Source organism: Stegodyphus dumicola, chromosome 10 (genome assembly GCF_044657685.1).
Source record: "Stegodyphus dumicola isolate Sdum_Otavi_A_Nest chromosome 10, ASM4465768v1".
NCBI classification, from domain to species: Eukaryota; Metazoa; Arthropoda; class Arachnida; order Araneae; family Eresidae; genus Stegodyphus; species Stegodyphus dumicola.
This window is the reverse complement of record NC_140777.1, coordinates 51,698,335-51,719,128: the sequence shown is the minus strand read 5'-3', so window position 1 is coordinate 51,719,128 and position 20,794 is coordinate 51,698,335. Positions and strand designations below refer to the sequence as shown.

Genomic DNA, 20,794 nt, shown 5'->3' with positions numbered 1-20,794 from the left:
TTTTCTAAGTTAAAAAAATGCATTGAAACAGAAGATTAATGTATGAGTTCCGAAAAGATAAATTTAATTTCGTCTTAATTTCGTCTCGTAAATTATTTAAAATTTGCCCTTTATTTTATATAAAAGGACTTGAAACATTTTAAGATATGCAGATGATATTTTTAAACAAATAATCCAGCCCATGATAAGCTGCGTTTAATTGAAGGCATAATTTATTATAGTTTACTGTTCTCGTCATGAATAAAAACACGAGTCACAGCTATTTACTTTTCAAAGGCTCGTATCTCCCGATAGCAAGACGGATAAACATTACACATCTCATTAATTATATTTTACTAGTCCGTCTGCAAGCGCTTTGCTTGTGGAATAAAAAAAAATTTGTTCCTTTTATTTACATCTAATATTCTTAATGCTTCAATTAATTATTTAATAAATGTGATAATTCACAGACTTTTTTTGAAACCCCATAGACGAAGTAAATCTGACGATAATTAAAATTAGTAAGCATTAAAATGGATTATCTGTGTTAAATTAAATGACAGCTGCAATTAATTCTTCTACGAAATATGTGTAAAGCGTTACATTTCTATTCTTTACATCTATTAATTTAACGTCATAATTAAAACATGCCTTATTTTTTGCGTATTATCTGCCGAACTAGGTATTAAACTATTTTTTTTAAAAAACGATTAATTAACGAAAAGATTAGAAAACTTTTTACTGCTTATTGGACGTACGAGTGGTTACGTGGATGCAGCTGCAGCAGCACAATGTTTTTTTTTTTTTTTTTTTTTTTTTTTACTTTGAAGAATTATTGTATTTCTAGGAGTATGATCTGAAAGAAGTGCTTTTATGTTTTAACGCTTTTTATGTTTCAACGACACATTAAGAAAAGTCAACTTTCCTAAGATGGTACAATTATGCTCCCTCCCCCCCCAAAGAAACAGCTCTTGCGTGGTTTATAATACAAACTTCGCACGATCAGTTGCAGTTTAAATTTGTGCAAACATCATAATTCAGCTGCAGCTTGAAAATATTTATTATACAAGCTGTATACTACGCCTTTAACTGCCCTTTTGCCATTCAGTTTCGAATGTCAATTAGGTTATTTAACTCCTGAATATAGCTCTAATCTAATGCAAATATTCGCTATAGTTTGAGTTAAAAAATCTGCCAAAATTTTTAGCTTTCTGGAAGTTGAGGTGTTTTTGATAGCCAGATTATAATATTCGATTAGGAGCATAAGACCTATATCTCCAGTGGACTTCAGGATTCTTAGGGGATGCGCAAACTCTTGTATAATTCCTCACATTTCTGATTTTTTCCTTTTTCCTGTCATAAAAATAGTGGACTTTTCCTCCCTTTTTTCCCAATCACCCACCCACGGAGAAAGGAATTATTCTGTTCTTTCTTCCACGGACGTGACCCTTGCCTGAAAGTCAATTGTTGGGAATTGTCTTCAAGCAAATGCCGGGTCACTGGAAATGCAGACCAAGGGAACCGTGAACTGTGTGTCGTAACTGTACCCGGCATAACGATGACGCACCTTTATGCAGGTTTGCAGCCTTTGCAAAAGGCAGCGATCTTCATAGCAGTGTCACCGAATAACAAAGCGTGCACTAAAGGGCATAAGGGAGAGTGCACTGAGGCTCAGTTTCTTGCTTAAAACTGATCCCCGATAACTTTATGTCAGTACGGTATTTTTCTTAAAGGTACCAAAGATTTATTTCATCTGCTTAATTAAGTAATCAGTTATGTAACCAAAACTCGGACGTGCATAAATGTGCGCGAGCATTTATGAAAACCGCCAGATTGGCATAAGAGTGCCGATGATCAATTTCAAGCGATAAACTGTTATTCAGTTAGTGCACTCTCTCTTATGCCGCTCACCATTAGGAAGATTTCTGTCTGAATAGAGATAGACTTTCATAAAGGGGTGGTATCTTATGATGGGACAATGTAATTAAAGCGTTCCTTTGGCAATTCACCGGGCATCATACGGAATATCCGATATTATTCCTGCTAGAAAAAACCTTTATGATGGCGTCCCTTTGGTAATTCGCAGGGCACCATTGGGAGTATCCGATATTTCACCAGCGAGAAAGAACATGCATTCGGTCTGGTCATTTCTGCAATTTACAATTCTCTGTTTGTACACTAAGTTTCAAGAGTTAATAAATAATGTTGGACAAAGCATTCAATCAATTGTATAATCCCTTCCTGCAAGTAGATGTGATCAGATCCCAGCTGAGGCGCCTCCATATTAGGTTGAAAAAATTGGGCAAACTAGTCAAAAATTCCTCGGAGAAGGATACAGCATATTCCTTTAATGCTACGAACCGGGAGCCTCGATCTCGGAGTGCAGACGCTGTGAAAACTCCCATGACTGAAGAAGCCTACCGGGCGCTAGTCTCATCTTGGGTTCTCGAAGATTACGATGGAGTAAGGCAATAATGACTACGACTTCGTGATGATGGCCGTCGCGCTACCTACTCGGATGGCCGAAGCCACCACCTTTCGGGACAGCATAAGCTCTCCTTTCTGGTAGTAGGAACCGGGTTCGTACTTTTATAGCCCCGGTGCCGAGGCAGCCTAGCTACAGATCTCAGTCAGCAGGAGGTTGAAGGTTGACTAATGTGGTAAAGTAGTCTATTGTGGTTTAGTGTAGAAGTGCAGTAGTTTGTTGTAGTCTAGTGTAGTAGTGTGGTAAAGTAGTCGAGTAATAGTACACAGACTACGCTATGGATCAGATTACGCTTGTTAGAGAGGTCGACTAACACAAGTAAAACAAACGTAATTTGATAAAATGTATTTTCTCCAAGACGCCACAAGAGTGTTTTTAGTAACAGAACCGGATACTAACAGGCAAATTTTAAACCGATTGTTTACAGTCTGCATTTGGCTTGTATCGTCAGATGTCGCGAAATGGGTGTTATGCGATTGCAAAGAAAATTTTAACACAGCAAACAAAAGCTTCAAATAAAAATTTGTTAATACTACTATAGAGCCAATAAGATTTTTCAGTGTCAGGAAATTGAAGAAATGAGCAATTCCCTCGCCGGGACTCGAACCTTGACCTCTCGAATACGCGCCAAATGTGCTGCCGTTACCCCACGAAGGCATGCAGAAAGGAAGGAGAAATACCTTACACTACTTACATTTAAAGAAAATGTTTTGAACAAAAGTCTAACCAAAAAATGGTAAAAAGACACAAGGCAAGTGTCTAGCCTTTCTGAATATTGCTGAATAAAACGTTATCAGTGACAGCTAGAAGGCTAGTGAGAGATTTACCAGATCGTAGAATATTAGATGTCCGGATTATCGGACTTTTTGTATACTTACTTTTACTTTGCTGTAATTACAATTGCATAAATTTAGAAAATTAGTACAGACATCACTCCTTCTTAGTTTGATGTACGTAAACCTGTATTCTCGTTACTCAGATTAGTATACATTTACATCAGACTGCTGTTTTTAATTCCGACATAGATCAACAGAAATTTTTGATTTCAAAATTTCTAATTTTATTTTTAAATTACTATCTTTATTAACATTACTTCTTTTCTTCTTTGTATTGCGGAACTTTCTATGTAATATTACTCTAACATCTCCTTATTTGATTCATACTACAACATTGCAATGTTTGTTGTAAAGAGAGAAGTAGAGGGCGCTGCTTGGCAGTAGCGCAACGCATGTAAGTAGAAACGAAATGTCGTTTGATTAGGCAACATGATTTCTGTGAAGGTAGTCCGCCTAACAATAGGACAGTTGTAAATATGTAAATATAACGAATAATAAATAACATTAGAAAAACTGAACCATCGGATGTTTTGTGATTGCTCTACGGGCCGCCATGGAAAAATGCAGGTTCGTCACAATGGTGCATCGTACGGCAATGTTTGGATTTGTTAAAGTGAACTTCACGAGGAAGTATGTGTCCAGACCATGCCCTAGGTAAGAGCATGATTATTATTAAATTTTGAACGTGTTTGATTTGAATTTTGATAATTTGCAGTCTTGGGTACATTTGTGTATTAACGCGAAATAATGGCAGAACTAGATAGATTAAAACGAAAGAGAACCGCATTGAGAACGGTAGTATCTAAACTATTAAAGAAAGTCGAGGATAGCTTAGCAAAGAAAGATACAAATGAATTATGCGAAGTGCATGAATTATTAATAGAAAAGAAAAGTAATTTGAAAGAATTAGACGAGGCAATTCATTCCGTGATTGAGATAGATTCTCTAGAAGCGGATGTAGTTAGTTCTGAGGAATATCAGGAAAAATGTTCTCGAGCTATTAAACGAATTAATCGAATGTTGGAAGAGGATAAAATAAGTATTAAAGATCCTGAACAAAACTTGGTTAGACTGCAAAATGTACAAAGTACGGTAAAACTTCCAAAACTAGTTTTAGAGAAATATTCAGGTGATCCTGAAAAATTTATGGAGTTTTGGAACAGTTACGAAAGCACTATAGACAAAAACGAAAGTCTTAGTAAGATAGAAAAATTCGCATACTTGAAAACATTACTTACAGGTGCCGCGAGTAATGTAGTATCTTCATTAGAATTACATGCAAAAAATTACGATGAGAGTATAAAATCTTTAAAGGATAGATTCGGGAAAAAAGAAATAATAATTAGTCAATTCATGAACAAACTGTTAAATTTAGAACCAGTAAGGAATTCAAATAATATTAAAGCTTTACGTAGGTTATATGATGAAATCGAAATTGCAGTTCGGAATTTGGAAGCGCAAGGAGTTACGAAAGGTTCATTTGGTCAGTTATTAATACCTGTGTTGTTAAAAGCTATTCCAGAAGAGTTCGTTCTGGAATTTAATCGAAGGAAAAACCCAAATGAAGAAATTAATGTTTCAGACTTGTTGGACTTCATAAAGCGGGAAATTGAATGTCGTGAAGCGTCGAGTTTATTGACGCGAGATAAAAGAAATACCTTGCCTCCACGTTTCGAACATGCTAAGTCTGATTATAATAAAATTCACAGAAATGTACCTACGGCTGCCAGTTTCAATGCTGTTGATAATCGTGCATGCATCTTCTGCGAAATGTCCCATAATTCATTTTCTTGTGATAAAAGCATTAAAGAAAAATTGTGTAAGTTACGTACTGAAAATAGATGCTTTATTTGTTTTCGAAAATATCACATTTGGAAATCGTGCAGAAATAAAACTAATTGCTTAAAATGCGGGTTTAAGTCGCATCATGAGTCACTATGTACGAGTAGTTCAAATCGTAACAAAGCGCGAACGGCTTGAAATCAAAACATAAAAGAATTGTGCAAAAGCTCGCGAGACAATTCAGTAGATGAAACACAGAACTCCCCGAAAGAACACACGCTTTCTGTTGTTCCATGTGATGAATCATTGAATAAAAATGCTTTATTGCAAACCTGTTCAGTGTTAGCTCATTATGACGGAAAGTCAGAGTTAACTAATTTAATTTTCGATTGTGGTGCTACACGAAGTTTTGTTCATATTAGTGTAGTTAAGAAATTAAACTTAAAATTTGTTGGAGAAGAAACATTGTCTATTTATTCTTTCGGAATGAAATACGCAGTACCTAAAACATATAAGGTTGTCGAATTCTGTGTTTCAGATGCGAAGCAAAAGAACAAAATAAAAATCAGCTGTCTCGTCACTGACGCCATTACGGCTGCGCATATGACCACGCCGTCAAAAGAAACACTAAAAATGATGAATGAGTGCGGATTGCGAATCGCTTGTTTATGTAAAAGAAGCGTTGGAATTCTAATAGGTGTGGATTATTACTGGAAGATGGTAGGGGGGAAAAGATTCAATTAGGAAAGGAAATTTATGCGATTTCTACTAACAAGCGCCTGGCCCCAGCCACCACCCCGAGCTCTTATTGGACACAACTTCTGATGTCATACAGTGACGAAAAGAATTCTCTGCAGCATTTTTGTGCGCCAAAAGCTTGAGCTCGAGATCATTTTAGCGCTGAAACAGGCGAAGCAATGGAATAATTTGTCATATTTGCGAAAAAATTACAAAAATAAAAAGCAGCTTCAGAAATATATTGTTAATGTACATAATATTAGAAAAAAGGTGCAATTCGATGTGCAGTCGATAACCGTTTAGCAGTATTTTGGTCATTAGACGAATATCGAAGTCATTTGACAATAAACACTTTTTATAAGATATAAAAGTTAAGAAACAAAACAATAATACATAAAAAAACAGAATGATAACTCCAATTGATAAAGTCAAATAAACCATATTATAAGTATTTTTCGATTTAAAAGTATCTTATCACTTTATCTTATTTTTAACCATAAATGAGGAGAAATTAATGCCTAGGATTTGAAAGTAAAAAATTAATCTGACTAACGAACAACTTTGATACCAAACGATCTCTATATAACAAGCAATAAATGAAAGGAAGGTTATTTAATTATCAAACAGTTCATTTTTATAAAGAAAGAACTAAATTTTACATTTATATCACTTTTAAAAACACTTTTCTGTAAAATAAACCGCTAATTCATGAAAACTGCGGCAGACATTATTTACACAGTAAGAGTTAAGTGCTATTTCTTGACATTGCTGACGAAGCAAATCTTGTTAATGGTCTCCTTTTATATGAAATTATAAAATACATTTCTTAAATATCAGTATAGCGCTATGAATTGCATTGAATACAGATTGCTTAGCCTAACACTATTTACGCATTATAAAGTTTTATCTATTCCATTAACATGATTAAACAATTTATATAAAAAGTGCCGATATATTTTCTTATACTGTTAGGTTCGTTTAAATTGCAAATATTCTGTTACATTGCACAAATTCACATTAACACAGGAGAGAACGAAATCCAAAGTAGTTATAAGTGACATAACTCAAACGAAACAGATAATGAAATCTTTTCAGCCTGACGTCATAAACGGCAACCAATAAGAACAGGGGTGGTGGCTGGGGCCAGGCGCTTGTTTTCTACTATGTTTGGATGGGTCCCAGTTGGCCTTCAAGATAAAGAGAGCGAAATAGTATCTCAAAACACGGCAATAGTAAACCTTTCTTCTTGCGTAACTGATTCATTGAGATCGTTGTGGACTTTAGATTTGATGGGCCTTACCGATGACTCAGCGATTTCTAACGAGGTGAGAGAAATGATTCAAAGCTTTGAAAAGGAAATACGGGTAGAAGGTAATAGGTACTATGTCAGTTTATTATGGAAATCGGAAGCAGGGCAATTAGAAAATAATTTCGGAGTCGCATTAAGACGATTTGAAAGTCTTAAAAATAGACTTATTAGAAATCCTGAGATTTATCAGCAGTATAAATCAGTAATTGAAGAGCAAATGAAGGAGGGTATAGTTGAGAAGTGTTCACAGGAAATAACGGAGGCATCGTATTTTATGCCGCACAGGGAAATAATAAAACCTAAGGAAACCACAAGGTGTAGGATTGTTTACGACGCGAGCTCTTCTAGAGCTAAAGGTGTAAAGTCCTTAAATGATTTTTTAGACATTGGACCTAGTTTGATTTCCGTGGATTTGGGCATAATTTTAAAATTTCGGAAATATGAAATTGCTTTCAGCGGAGATTTAGCTAAGGCCTTTTTAATGATAGGAATCTTAGAAAAGGATAGGGAATATTTAAAATTTCTTTGGTTCGGGAATAGTGAGGAAAAATATAAAGTTTTAAGGTTTAAACGTCTTCCATTCGGACTTTGCTGTAGTCCAGCAATTTTAGCGATGACGATAAAATTCCACATTAAAAAATATAAAAGCACAAATCCAGAAAGTTATGATATGTTAGATTCCTCGTTATATGTAGACGATTTATACTACGGTGCAGACACTATTGAAGATGCATGTCGATTATCCTCAGACGCGGTTAAGATTTTTAAAGACGCTGAGATGAATTTGAGAAAATTAAGGTCAAATTCCGAGGAACTTAATTCCTGGTGGATTGGAAAAGGTTATAACATAGAACCAGCTAAAGAGTCAAAATTTTTGGGCATGATCTGGAACTCTGAAGCAGATAAGATCAAGTTGAATTGCGAATTTTTAGGAAATTTATCCCATGACAGTGCTGAGGCCACAAAAAGGACTATTCTCCAAAGGGTGGCCAAAGTTTACGATCCAATTGGTGTGTTTCAACCCTTTGTGATGAAAATGAAAATTCTGTTACAAAAAATTTGGACATTAGTAGGTGTGGACTGGGATGATACCCTTCCATTAGAAATAATTAAGGACTGGAGTCGCTGGCAAGCTGAATTAAAGGTGTTGGAGGAGTTTTCTCTTCCGAGAAAATATTTTGGTAGTAGTGAAAAATCTAATGTTAGTCTTCATGTATTTGCTGACGCTAGCCCTAAAGCGTACGGCGCAGTAGCATACTTTAGATACCTTGATTCAGAAAACATTATTTCCACCAGTTTCATTACCGCAAAGGGTCGCGTAGCTCCACTCAAGACTACGACTTTACCTCGTTTGGAGTTGATGGCTGCTTTAGTAGCCGCCAAATTGTCTATGTATTTGACAAAGCTGTTTCCTGAACTGTGTCATCAAAAGTTTCTTTGGAGTGATAGCCAAATAACTATCTACTGGATAAAGGGATGTGCAAGAAACTGGAAACCCTTTGTATCAAACCGAGTTTCTGATATTCAGTCACTCACGGATCCCGAATGCTGGTTTCACTGCAGTGGGAGTGAAAACCCTGCTGACCTTTTATCTCGAGGAGAAAATGCCTTTAATCTTGTGAGAAGTTCCCTTTGGTTACAGAGACCTAACTGGCTGTCTCAACCTGAATGTGTTTGGCCAGTAAATCAACAGACCAACATCGACAAGGAGAGCGTTTAGAACGAAGCAAGGATGCAAACATCTCTTCATGTTTCTGTTCAAGACGTAGAATCTTCGGCATTACTACAGTTAACGCGATTCAGCAGGCTGCTGAAGGTGTATCGAATTACAGCTTATGTTATGCGGTTTGCCAACAATATAAAACGAAATTCAGTGAAATTCAAAGGTCCATTAAGCTCTGTTGAGATTTCACGAGCTGAGCTCTATTGGGTAAAAGTTGCACAGCGAAAATACTTTGCGAAAGAGATTCTAGATCTATCAAGTGGAAAATGCTTAGAAAAGACATCGTCGATTTATTCACTTAACCCAGAATTGGATACCCATGGTCTTCTGCGTTTAAAGGGCAGACTTCAATTCTCCGACTTTGCTTTCGAAGAAGAACACCCATGGCTGTTACCTTATAAAGATAGATACAGTGAACTAGTAATTTTTGAGTCTCATAACAAATTGTTTCATGCTGGAGTCGAAGCTACCTTAGCTGATATTAGAGAAAAGTTTTGGATCATAAAAGGACGCCAATTCGTCAAGTCCACGTTAAGTAAGTGCTTTTTGTGTAAACGATACAAGGTGCGTGCCGGTACACAGGAAACCGCTCCTTTACGACCTGATCATGTTCTTCAATCATCTCCATTTTCTGTAACAGGGCTGTATTATGCTGGTCCCTTTTTTACAAAGGACAGCAAGAATAAACATTATCTGCTTTTGTTTACATGTGCTACAACTCGAGCTTTACATCTAGAACTTGTCCCTTCTATGAGCGTGGAGAATTTCATGCTTGCGTTTCGCAGGTTTATTTCTCGTCGTGGATTATGCTCAACGATATATTCGGACAATGCCAAGACATTCAAATGTGCTGATCTCGAGTTGCGAAAAATTTGGAAGTGTATTCAACATCCATCTGTACAAAATTTGTTTTCTTCCCATGGTATAACATGGAAGTTTATTGTGGAAAAAGGAGCATGGTGGGGAGGGTTCTGGGAAAGGCATTTTAGAACGATCAAAACTTGTTTAAGGAAAATAGTTGGACGTTCTAGTCTCTCTTTGAATGAGCTAGAAACAGTCTTCGTAGAAATCGAAGCCATAATTAATTCAAGACCCATAACGTATGTCTACAATGTCCCTTCAGAACCCTCACCGCTAACTCCTGCTCATTTCTTAATTGGTAAACGTTTACTTTCTCTTCCAGTTACAAGAGTGTGCAGAGAAGACTTGATTGGGTCTAGACATTCCTTGATCAAAAGGTATAAACATCAACAAACCTTGTTAAACCACTTTTGGAATAGGTGGAGGAAGGATTACTTGCTTTCTTTAAGATCTGTGAATTTATGTCCACCTACTAAAGTGTCTGGTCAGTTTAATGTTAATGATGTAGTCCTTGTACATGACGACCGTTTACCTAGGAATTTGTGGACACTAGGTAAGATAGTAGAAACTTATCCTGGCAGAGATGGTCAGGTTCGCTCGTGTCTCATTAAAACTCAAACAGGTAATCTAAAGAGACCAGTACAATTGCTGTACAACCTTGAAGTGCGTAATTAGTAGTAAAGAGTTACAGTGTAATAATTTGATTTGTTGTTTGCACATATCATCTTCTGAGTATCTTTATTAATTGTTGCTAAATGTAGTTTAGTTTATATAATTCTTGCGAATTTTGATTTAGTATAATGTTTCTTATTTAGTAATTACTTTATAAGTTTATTTAACGTGTTTAAACATTACTTAATTGTTATTTGTAATTTGATGTAGTTTATATGGTATTCAAATGCTGTGTTTGATTTAGAAATTATGGTTTATTTTGTATTCGGTTTGTGTGAACTTAAAGAGTTCACAGGTGGGGAGTGTTGTAAAGAGAGAAGTAGAGGGCGCTGCTTGGCAGTAGCGCAACGCATGTAAGTAGAAACGAAATGTCGTTTGATTAGGCAACATGATTTCTGTGAAGGTAGTCCGCCTAACAATAGGACAGTTGTAAATATGTAAATATAACGAATAATAAATAACATTAGAAAAACTGAACCATCGGATGTTTTGTGATTGCTCTACGGGCCGCCATGGAAAAATGCAGGTTCGTCACAATGTTATTCAAATTTATCCGCATACTGCACAGCATTTTCAAAATAACGCTTTATTTTTAAATGGATACTTTCTTACTTATTTCATACAAATACCAAAGTCACGCTAGAGCTTCGTTTCACGATTCCAGATCGCTTTTAATAATAGGATAGAGAAATTAATTCTCCCAGATTTCCGTTTTAATGTTATTTTCGATTATTATAAGCAATGCTTTCATAAAACTTTAATTAAATGCAAAGATTTTTCCCCCTGCTTTTAGATAAATTCCACTCGAGAATGGGATTTTATTATAATTGCTACGGACTGATCTGACATTTTAAAAGAAGTATTTTCAACTAGTTCAGTGCATTAGGATTGATAAAAATAACAATGCATCAACTTTCCTGGGGAATAACCAAATATTAAACATTCCATTATTGGCCCTATTTGAATTTATTTAACTTCAGTATTGTTTCCCGGTATGCTGTATTTCAGGAAATCATGAGGTTTTTATTTCTATGGTTAATAAGATTTTAATAAAGTACACTAAGAAAATTAAATATTATCATTATAATAATATTACACTAATAACTATACTAATAGTATACTAATGCAGCATACAATAGTAATACAAATAAATAAATACAGCAAAATATGAAATATTCATACATCAATTACACCAATGATGGGTTACACGAATTTGTTAAAACTTGTTTGAGAAAACTGTTACTGAAGATTCTCTAGAAAATTTGAAATAAATAAATAAATAAATAAATGAAATTGTAATGAAAGAAAATTCTGAAAATCTTATCATTTTTCAACTACCATTCGATAGATTAGGTCCTGGTGTAAGGTTATTTAAAGGGGCGAAGCCTCCAGTCCATCTAGCCGGATTTTTGTGAATATATAGCTAATAGCTAATAGGGAAAAAAAAAAAAAAAAAAAAAAAAAAAAAACATCAAACAACAAAATGCAGCATCCATGCTCAAAGCAAAAAATTAATTAGAATAATTTAATAATCAATAGAAAAAGTCTCTGGAAAGCCGGGCCCCAGGAACTAGTAACAAAAAAGATTAGTAAAAAACAACTATAAGACATTTTCTCCCTTTTTCCAGCATCCTTTCATAATATAACTGTTAGCACGCTCGGCGCGTATTCGAGAGGTCCAGGTTCGATTTCCGGCGAGGACACTGCATATTTTTTGCGTCTCCTACTTCAAAAAACCTAATTTGGCAGCCGAACTAAAAAAAAAAAAAAAAGAAGTGGTCGATGATGATTCTTTACCACAAGGATTTTGTGATTAGGTTCCCTAATCCCCAGTCACTCTTTAAATGGGAGGATATATATAAGGTATATATATAAGGTATTTTCTCTAAGGTTCTCTAAGGTAAGGTATTTTCTCTTATATAAGGTATTTTCCCTCTCCTTTCTGCATACCTTCGTGGTGTAACGGTAGCACAAAAGCGCGTATTCGTGAGCTCTAGATTCGACTCCCGGCGAGGGCACTGCACCTTTTTCATGTCTCCTGCTTCAGAAAAGTCCTAATGATTCTACTGTGGCGCCCAAACTATCACCAGGCTTTGGTAATTGGGCTCCCTTTGGTAATTGGGTAATCCTCAGTCACCCTTTGAAAGGGCGATTAATGGTTAGCACACTCGGCGCGTATTTCGTGAGGTCCAGGTTCGAGTCCCGGCAAGGGCATTACACATTTTTCACGTTTCCAGCTTCAAAATAACCTAATGACTGTACACTGCTACTCTTAGGCTGCTATCACACATCCTTTTTTATGACGAACAACTGTTTCAAAAAGATTTTCTGCTTGCTTTACGACAAAGAAAGAAGCAGAATTGTTTTCGCGAAATTTTTGTGCTATCCGTTTTCAACAGCCGATCAGCTATCAACATCGAATCTCTAATCATCAACTATCATTTATAATGAAGAACTAGTTTACCTTTTACATGGTAACCAATCTGCGGAGATTAGCTGTTTTATATCATGTGAAAAAGCAGAAGAATTGTAGTAAACAGTTGTTCTTCCGAAATATTTTGAATGTGTGTGATATGACACTCTTAAAATTAGCGTAATAGCTATTCCTATATTCCTTTAAGAAATGCTGCTCTTGACTCTCTTATTCCAGATTTATCTCTTGGATACTTGTATTTTGCATCCCTTGGATATTTGACCGAAGACAGAAATTCATAATCGCCAAAATAAGTAATATCTCGCCGAAAATTAGACTATACGATGCCTCTAGAATAAATAGTGTACTGAAATCGGTATTTTGAAAATCACGAAAATAAATAATGCATACAGATTTATTATCGAACACATTCAAGTTTTACTCTGCTCGAATAATTCAAGCTGAACTGTAGATATCGAAAGGGACTGCAGAGACTCACTATGTAGTTTTTTGTGGCAGAGATAATAGTGGCACCATATAACGATGAAAGTAAGCATAAAAGTTTTCTACGACTAGCGCAGACAGAACCATAGACGAGTAACGAGTAGTCTCAATCTCAATCGCACACGGGCCAAATGCATGATCTGAAATTAGCTGACAGGCCGCAACAATTAAAAAAACATCCCGGAAGCTTTTAGGCTTTATATTACGCTCAAAGGGGTGTTTTATGTTACCTTTATTTATTAAATATTATGTTCTTCGAATTTAAACCACATAAAATTCAATTCAACGCAATATCACAAAATATTTAAAAACAGCATATCTTTAGATTTTCTGATAGACAATCTCGAACGCTGGAGATAAAAATGTTACTTTTATTTTTCCATAATGTTGTCATTACCCGCTTTGAAATCGTTGACTTTGTTAATCGGAAATTCAAGCTCAACTTGAATTAATTGAAAATTAAAATTTTAATAAATATTAAATAGACAATAAAAATTAATATTCAAAATTCGGACTTCCATGTGCTCAGGTTCGGTTGGAAGATTACGTTATTCAAAATTTGATGGCTCTAGGCATTTTAATTTTTACACATTGCTAGAAACGTATATACATTCGTGTAGATTCTTCATTATTTAATTTTTTTAAATATAATACACTGCGATTATATTTGGTGGCAACACTTTGAAAACCCCTTTTAGTGATTCAACGCAAAATGCCGTTTCGAGACTAATAGCCCTTCTGGTCCTTTGGGCTAAACAGCAAGAAAGAAAAAATATGTTAACAGAACAAAACAAAATATGTCAACTAAATTAAAAATTTTTTACTGTGTTTGTCAAAACATACATATGAAAATAACTCAATGAAGAAAAAAATCAAGTGTATACTTAATTTCCTCCTCAAACCTAAAAGTTGTTATCTGCAAGAAATTTTTGTTGGTAATCGTATGTTATTCAGACGCACTGACAGATAAACACTAAAATTTTCTGTTTCATATTTATCCAAATAATTATAATAAATTGAAGTAATCATTAAGTAACTTATTTTTTCTTTTATCTATTAGATTCTTCTATAACGCAAGCAAAAAAGAATAATATTTTAATGCAAATAATTATAAATTTCTTTGCTGCGACACGTTTTAGTTACAAAGCCACGTGGCGTTTCGATTTTTCTAAAATTTGTAATTTTGGAGCAAAATTACTAGAAGGTATCTTCATCACAAATTATAGATACTCATCCGGCAGTCCAGTTCTCTTAGCACACTTGTTCATTTTCAATTTCGGGGGGGAGGAGGGGAACTCTTCGCAGGTAAATGTATTCCCAAACAAAGCGATTTTTCTTGCAAAAACTTGTAACTGCGAATATTTATTTTTTGATTACTAACAAAAGTTAATCAAATTAGTATATTAAAATGTTTGAACAAGGTTTATATCAACGTATAAATTAATTAGATCTATTTCTAGCTTTTCCAAAAAGTTGTTCATATTCGTTTTTGATAATGAAAATAATGTAAAATTCGATTAAAATCTTTAAATGATTCTTCAGACTCTTGTCATAATAATGCTGATTAATTTACTGGAAATGTAATCTAGGACCGCCAGTTTGAAATCACCTGCCCTAGCCCTTTTTATTCTTAGGTGAATATAATAGGAACTGTCCTATAGTAGTCCAAATACTGCTCAAAAGCCACGCTATTTTTTTTTTTTTTCTGTGAGAAAGCGAATTTGTACAATTGTTTCATTTCTTTTAAGAAACGTACACTTGAAGAAACTATTAAACATGGTAAAAATATGCGAACCTATTATTGTTTTATTAGCAGGTTGCATTTTAAATTATACTAGACACATATAAGAGGAAAACTTGATAAAATATTGATTCGCTTGCTTACAGAAAACAACCGAATACATATATAGACATTCTTAAATTCTTAGATATCCTTTCATACATTATATAAAGAAGCACCTGTTTATCCTTTCAGACTTATTTGAAAAATGGAGCAGAAAACTGATCCCTCTTTTCAACCATGTTTGATAAATTATATATTTTAAAAGCTGAGTTGTTAATGCTTCTGCAGCTTTTGTCGCTAAAGACGCTCATACGTAAAAAGATATCTTCAAATAGTGAATATCCGATCCTGTTGCCATTTTCATTTTTAAAAATATCATTAATAATATATGTGAGAATGGAAGTAAAAGTATTATTTAAGATTACTAAAGGAATGCATAGAGATTGGAAAATATGGTCAACATAAATAAAAGATTATGTAAATTCTAGGAAGTAAACTAAAAGAATAAAGGAAGTATGGCAACAGCGGGTATAGGAAAGGAATTTGGAGGAAATTGACATAAACTATAATGAATGTTAGTTATTTATAAACATTTATATAGCACTAAAAGATACTGCTGGCTCATTATAACATAAATTTGCCCCATATTTCTTACATACTGCAGACATGTTTATTTTATTCATTTGTCTTCTAACTTTCAGCCGAAACAAAAGATGTATTTTAAGATTATATTATTATTCCTACTTATAGTACGTAAACGCATATAATTACTTCCAAGTTTACAATTATAAATTGTTTAAAATAAAGATGAAACAGCAATAGGCTTAGTTGCCGATTATTTATGAGAGAAAAATTGTATAGCTACAGGGTTTCGCATTTTTCTCTTTCGCCGTTTAGTTAGAGAATATAATTTAATGTCAAAATAAAATGTATGTTTCTTGAAAATGAATTTTTATGTGTTTAAAATAAATAAAGTGGATAACTGATTAATTTAAAATAGTGCACAGAAATTTTTCAGTTTTGGTTAATGGTCTCAGTTCTAATCCTCCTTCACCGCTAGCTCTGCAAGAATTTGGTTTTGTTTTTCGTAAACTTTCTTCAAAAGATAGCACTAGGGCTTTTTATCATTCAGCCAAAATTTTCTTGAATTTGTCTCTATTGCTTTCAAATAGATACACTACGCAAAAAAAGATTAAAAAAAGGGTACAGTTCTATATCTCCCGTTCTACTGGGCCGATTGACTAAATTCAAATTGCGTTTTTCATGTCTCGAAAGCGCGACTTAGAATATATATTAGATTTATATATAGCATTGTTCTAATATAGGTATTTTGACACAAAATCGGACTTTTTCTGAAATAACATACCATTTTTTTTCATACTTCGATTCTACGACTCAAATTATGCCTAAACATTAAATTTTGTAAAGTTTGGTGCGACATTTACGGAGAAAATCAAAACATTATCTTGGCAATCTTTATCTTTGTTCTTTTATCTTTGTTCGGTTTTCGCCAAGAATAATTCCCTTGGCGAACTTCTTAATATGTGGCAACCAATTTTCCTTTCCCTTCCATTATAGCGGAGTGGAAAAAAAGGCACTTCGTTCCTACTTCCAAATAATTTTAGCAAAGTGTCTATAAACCACATTTGGTGTTTTATAGCTTTCAACAAATATGCCAAATTTCAAAACGCACAAATATATAAATTCGCGTATATCTTCGGGAATTTTGAATAAAAACTGTAATTTTTTGCAAGTATGCTTAGAAATACGTCTACTTTTAGATGATGGTAAAAATTTTATACATTACAATCCAAACATTTTTTTGAAAAATTTATAAAAATTATTTAAAAATACAAATTTTTAAAATAAATCATAAAAAATGGATGAATTTTATTTGGAATGAACCTAAATTTCGAAATGCGAAAGGAAGAATCAAATAAGCTTAATAAAAAAAGAGAGATTCATAAATATATACCAAACTCAATTAACATTGAGGAGCTAAAATTTTGAGAGTTAATTTTTTAAAAAAACTACTCGTGCGGTTTTTATAAAACTTGGTAGTTTGGCGTAATTTGAGTCGTAGAATTGAAATATGGAAAGAAATGGTATGTTATCTCAGAAAAAGTCCTATTTTGTGTCAAAATACCTATATTAGAACAATGTTATATATAAATCTAATACATATCCTAAGTCGCGCTTTCGAGACATGAAAAACGCGAGTTGAATTTCGTCAATCGGCCCAGTAGAACGGGACATACAGAAGAACTGTCCCATTTTTTTTTCGCAGTGTATGTGTTCAATTCTGGTTATTTTCATTACAGCAGCTGAAGAAGAATATCTTTAATTTTCGAAACTGTAGTCCTGCAAAGGCATAAAATATAGAATATTCCTGTTGATTATTATTAGGTACCTTAATAAAGCAGAAATTTTTGACGATGTTGGTGTATCTGAAATAATTCAGAAATAACATATGAAACATCAAAATGCAAAATCTATGGTTAGATAAAATGATGAGGAAAAAAATTAAATGATTAGATAAGGAATGTTTTGAAAAATAATATTACTTTGGCGGTTATTTCGAACGAGTACTAATAAAAGAAATTTCTGTTTGAGTAATTTATTTCAATTTATGAGAGAGATGAGTTATTTAAAACTCAAAAACTTTGAATACTTTGAATTTATTTTCCATTCTATTTTACTATATTAGTTATCATCGGAAATGCTGAACAGTCATTGTAAAATTTACATTCATTAGTATAACTGTATTAATGTAAATACTGCATTTGAAAAGGTTTTATTTAAGTTCCTTTACTCTGATTAAAACTCTGAAAATCTGTGATGTAGCCTCACATAATTTAATAACCACTCTTCGAAAACAGGTTACTATTATTAATATTTCAAAAGCAGATACTGGCAATAATTTCCCTTTTATTTTAAAATGATGTTTAAACCAAAGCTTGTATTGTAACTCTCACTCACACAGTGTTATGACTTCATTAACTGTTAAATATTCCTTTGATATATGTCTGCATATTAAGTCAACCTTACCTATTTGTATTTGAAAGATTTGATATTTAAATGGTGTACAGTATTATTTCAGATCCGTATGTATATATATATATATATAGTCCTCTCGAGAGGACCAGCTCTCCAAGACTACCACCTCTAAACACAAATATAAGGCAAGATTTTTTTTAAGATGACCTTCTCTAAAGACCGAAATTGTCTTGGAGACGGTTTAGTGTAGTTGATTGAAAGACGAGGTAAACAAGATTTCTAGAATAATGTAATGATCAAGTAATAATTAATAAACATACATAATTATTAAAAGTTAATTGTCAATTTTAAATTAATTTCTAATTACAGATGCAGGTACAAGTCGGTGGGACACCAGAATTCCAGCTTTGATCTTGCAGGTACCGTCCCAATATACTAACTGTGAAGCTTCTCCTCAGCTTTCAAGGAAAGCACTCCGGGGAACGGTTCGAAGTTATCGCACTCCTCGTTCCCTACCTCCGAACTACTCAAGAGGACTTTTGTCTAGACAGTATTTTCAGTGCCATTATGCTGCACAGACACTACGCGTTTGCAAATATCTATATCTTCTCCTGAATTCGAGTACGGGCCCATTGGTACAACAGCTAGCATTGCTAACCATTATACCGATCTTGGCGCAATTCGTAATACAGGTAAATACAGTGCTCAAAACAATTACGGGATATAGTGAGTTCGTTATGAAATAACCATATAATTGGCAGCATTTTTAATAAAAATGAAGAGGTTAAAAAAATTATAGCGTTTACAAAGTTGGAATAGAAGAATTTTGTCTGCGGGGTTGAAAACTACGCCTTTTAGATAAGGAGTGAAAAGTGGCCTGCAGCATTCCTTCTGCAGGAGAAGATTAAAAGTAACTGACACGCTTGGAATGTTTTGTAACAGTGAATGCGACGTTTCAGCAAGATGGCTTAGCTGAAGCGGTAGCCTGGAGACACATCTGTCGTTTAGAAATGTGTCAAACGCAATCCGTTGTAGCGGAAGGGTTAATAGTTTCTCGAAGTGTAATTTCTAGATTATGTAATCGATTTTCGGAAACTGAAAATTTTCTCCGAAGATCGGGACAAGATTGTATGCCTGCAACAACACAGACACTAAGAGTCAGAAGAAACCGCAATATGAACGTCCCCTTTCCTGCAACAGTACCTTCAGAGGGCTACTGGTATCAGAGCTTAGATTGAAACTGTTCGGAACCGACTCCAACACGTGTTTGTGTACTCGCAGACCTATGGTCTCGCATACAGAACCACATCGTTGCTCGCAGGAGGTGAACACAGGTTCATCTCTGGGAACGAGATGAGTGGAGCAACATTCTCTTCACAGACAAGTCCTGATTTAGTGTACCACCTGAAAATAGGCGAGTTCTCATCTGGAGAGAACCTGGCACACGGATCACTTCTGCATTTGTGCATGAAAGTGTCTGATTTGGTGGAGGCGGAGCGATGGTCTGGGCGGTTATATTTTTTATCAAAGACCACATCGACCTGCTCATAATCAGGAATGGAGCATTAACGGTTCAGCGATATAGGGATGATATCCTCAGATCTTTTGTGGTCCTTTACGCTGTAATTCTCATGGATGATAAAGCCAGGCCACATCGGACTCAGCTAATGGGCAATTTCCTTCTCAACGAAGAAATCCTTCGAATGTTTGCCAGTTCGTCCAGCACGTTCCCCAGATATGAACCCAATAGAACATGTTTCAGACATTCCAGGGAGAAAGTTTGCTAGTTGCTTATCACCCTTAGTAACAATTCAGCAGTTCAAAAGCTCTTTTCTACAGGAGTGGGAGAGAATACCCCAGTCCATCATTGATAACCAGACTGTTTCCGTGCCTCGTAGGTGAGCGATCTTGCTTTCTGTCAGAGAAAATTATACCCCTTACTGAAGCTCATTTGTATGCGAGTAATCACAATTTTTGTTTCTATACATATATTTTGTTTCTCGATAAATATTGTCAATAAAATTTAATTATTCCTTTTCATGACTTTTTTTTCTTTTCTCATATCTTGAAATACCTATACATCATATATGAGTCACTAAAATATTTCTTCATCAACAGTTCATATCCAAAATCACAATGTCCACGAACTGTTTTGAGCAGTGCATACATAATTATTAACAGCGGTAGGAATCTTACAGAGCGTCGAATACACAGAAGTGCCGCACTGAACAAGCAAGGATTTTTGATAATACAATAAATTATCTTTTCAGTAACGTGTTATCATGATTTCGCTCTTTTGACTTTTTGGGGAAGGCGCAGAAAAAAAAAAAATTCTTTAAGGGCGCCAAATAAAACAGGGAGGTCCTGATTATTATACTATAAGAAATAATAAGCATGTCGAAATTTTTCGCTACCTGAAAAAAAAAAAAAAAAAAAAAAAAAAAAAAAAAAAAAAAAAGTCTTCCGATTCAGCTACTAGTATAGTTGCTTCATAGGAAATTTTGTTGGGGCTTTATACTACATGTTCTATAGAATTAATCTTTTTTTTTTTCCCAGAAAAAAAATTATTTGTCACAAGTAAGACCGAATTTTTATGAATTATTTTAAGGAAAGTTTTGTATCACTACATTACTTTACTTCATCTGAATTAAATTATTAATTATAAAGTAATATTCTATATTTTAAGCAACAGTTTACTTACAGCGCACACAA

General features: G+C 34.3%; 1 protein-coding gene across 1 annotated transcript; it reads left to right on the top strand.

The window, feature by feature from the left end:
• The first annotated feature begins 3,760 nt into the window (after positions 1-3,760).
• Positions 3,761-20,120, top strand: LOC146994963 (uncharacterized). The gene is made up of 2 exons (XM_085826061.1): positions 3,761-3,954; positions 18,452-20,120. Exons 1-2 carry the CDS (start codon positions 3,933-3,935, stop codon positions 18,826-18,828), a joined length of 399 nt encoding a protein of 132 aa, XP_085682187.1. The 5' UTR covers positions 3,761-3,932; the 3' UTR covers positions 18,829-20,120.
• Positions 20,121-20,794: the final 674 nt, after the last annotated feature.

What these genes read in the sequence shown, in the direction of transcription:
- LOC146994963 (XM_085826061.1), top strand. Translation starts at nt 3,933, where the DNA reads ATGTGTCCAGACCATGCCCTAG. An exon ending in GTGTCCAGACCATGCCCTAG is followed by an intron (nt 3,955 to 18,451) that starts GTAAGAGCATGA and finishes TTCTAATTACAG; the next exon opens with ATGCAGGTACAAGTCGGTGG.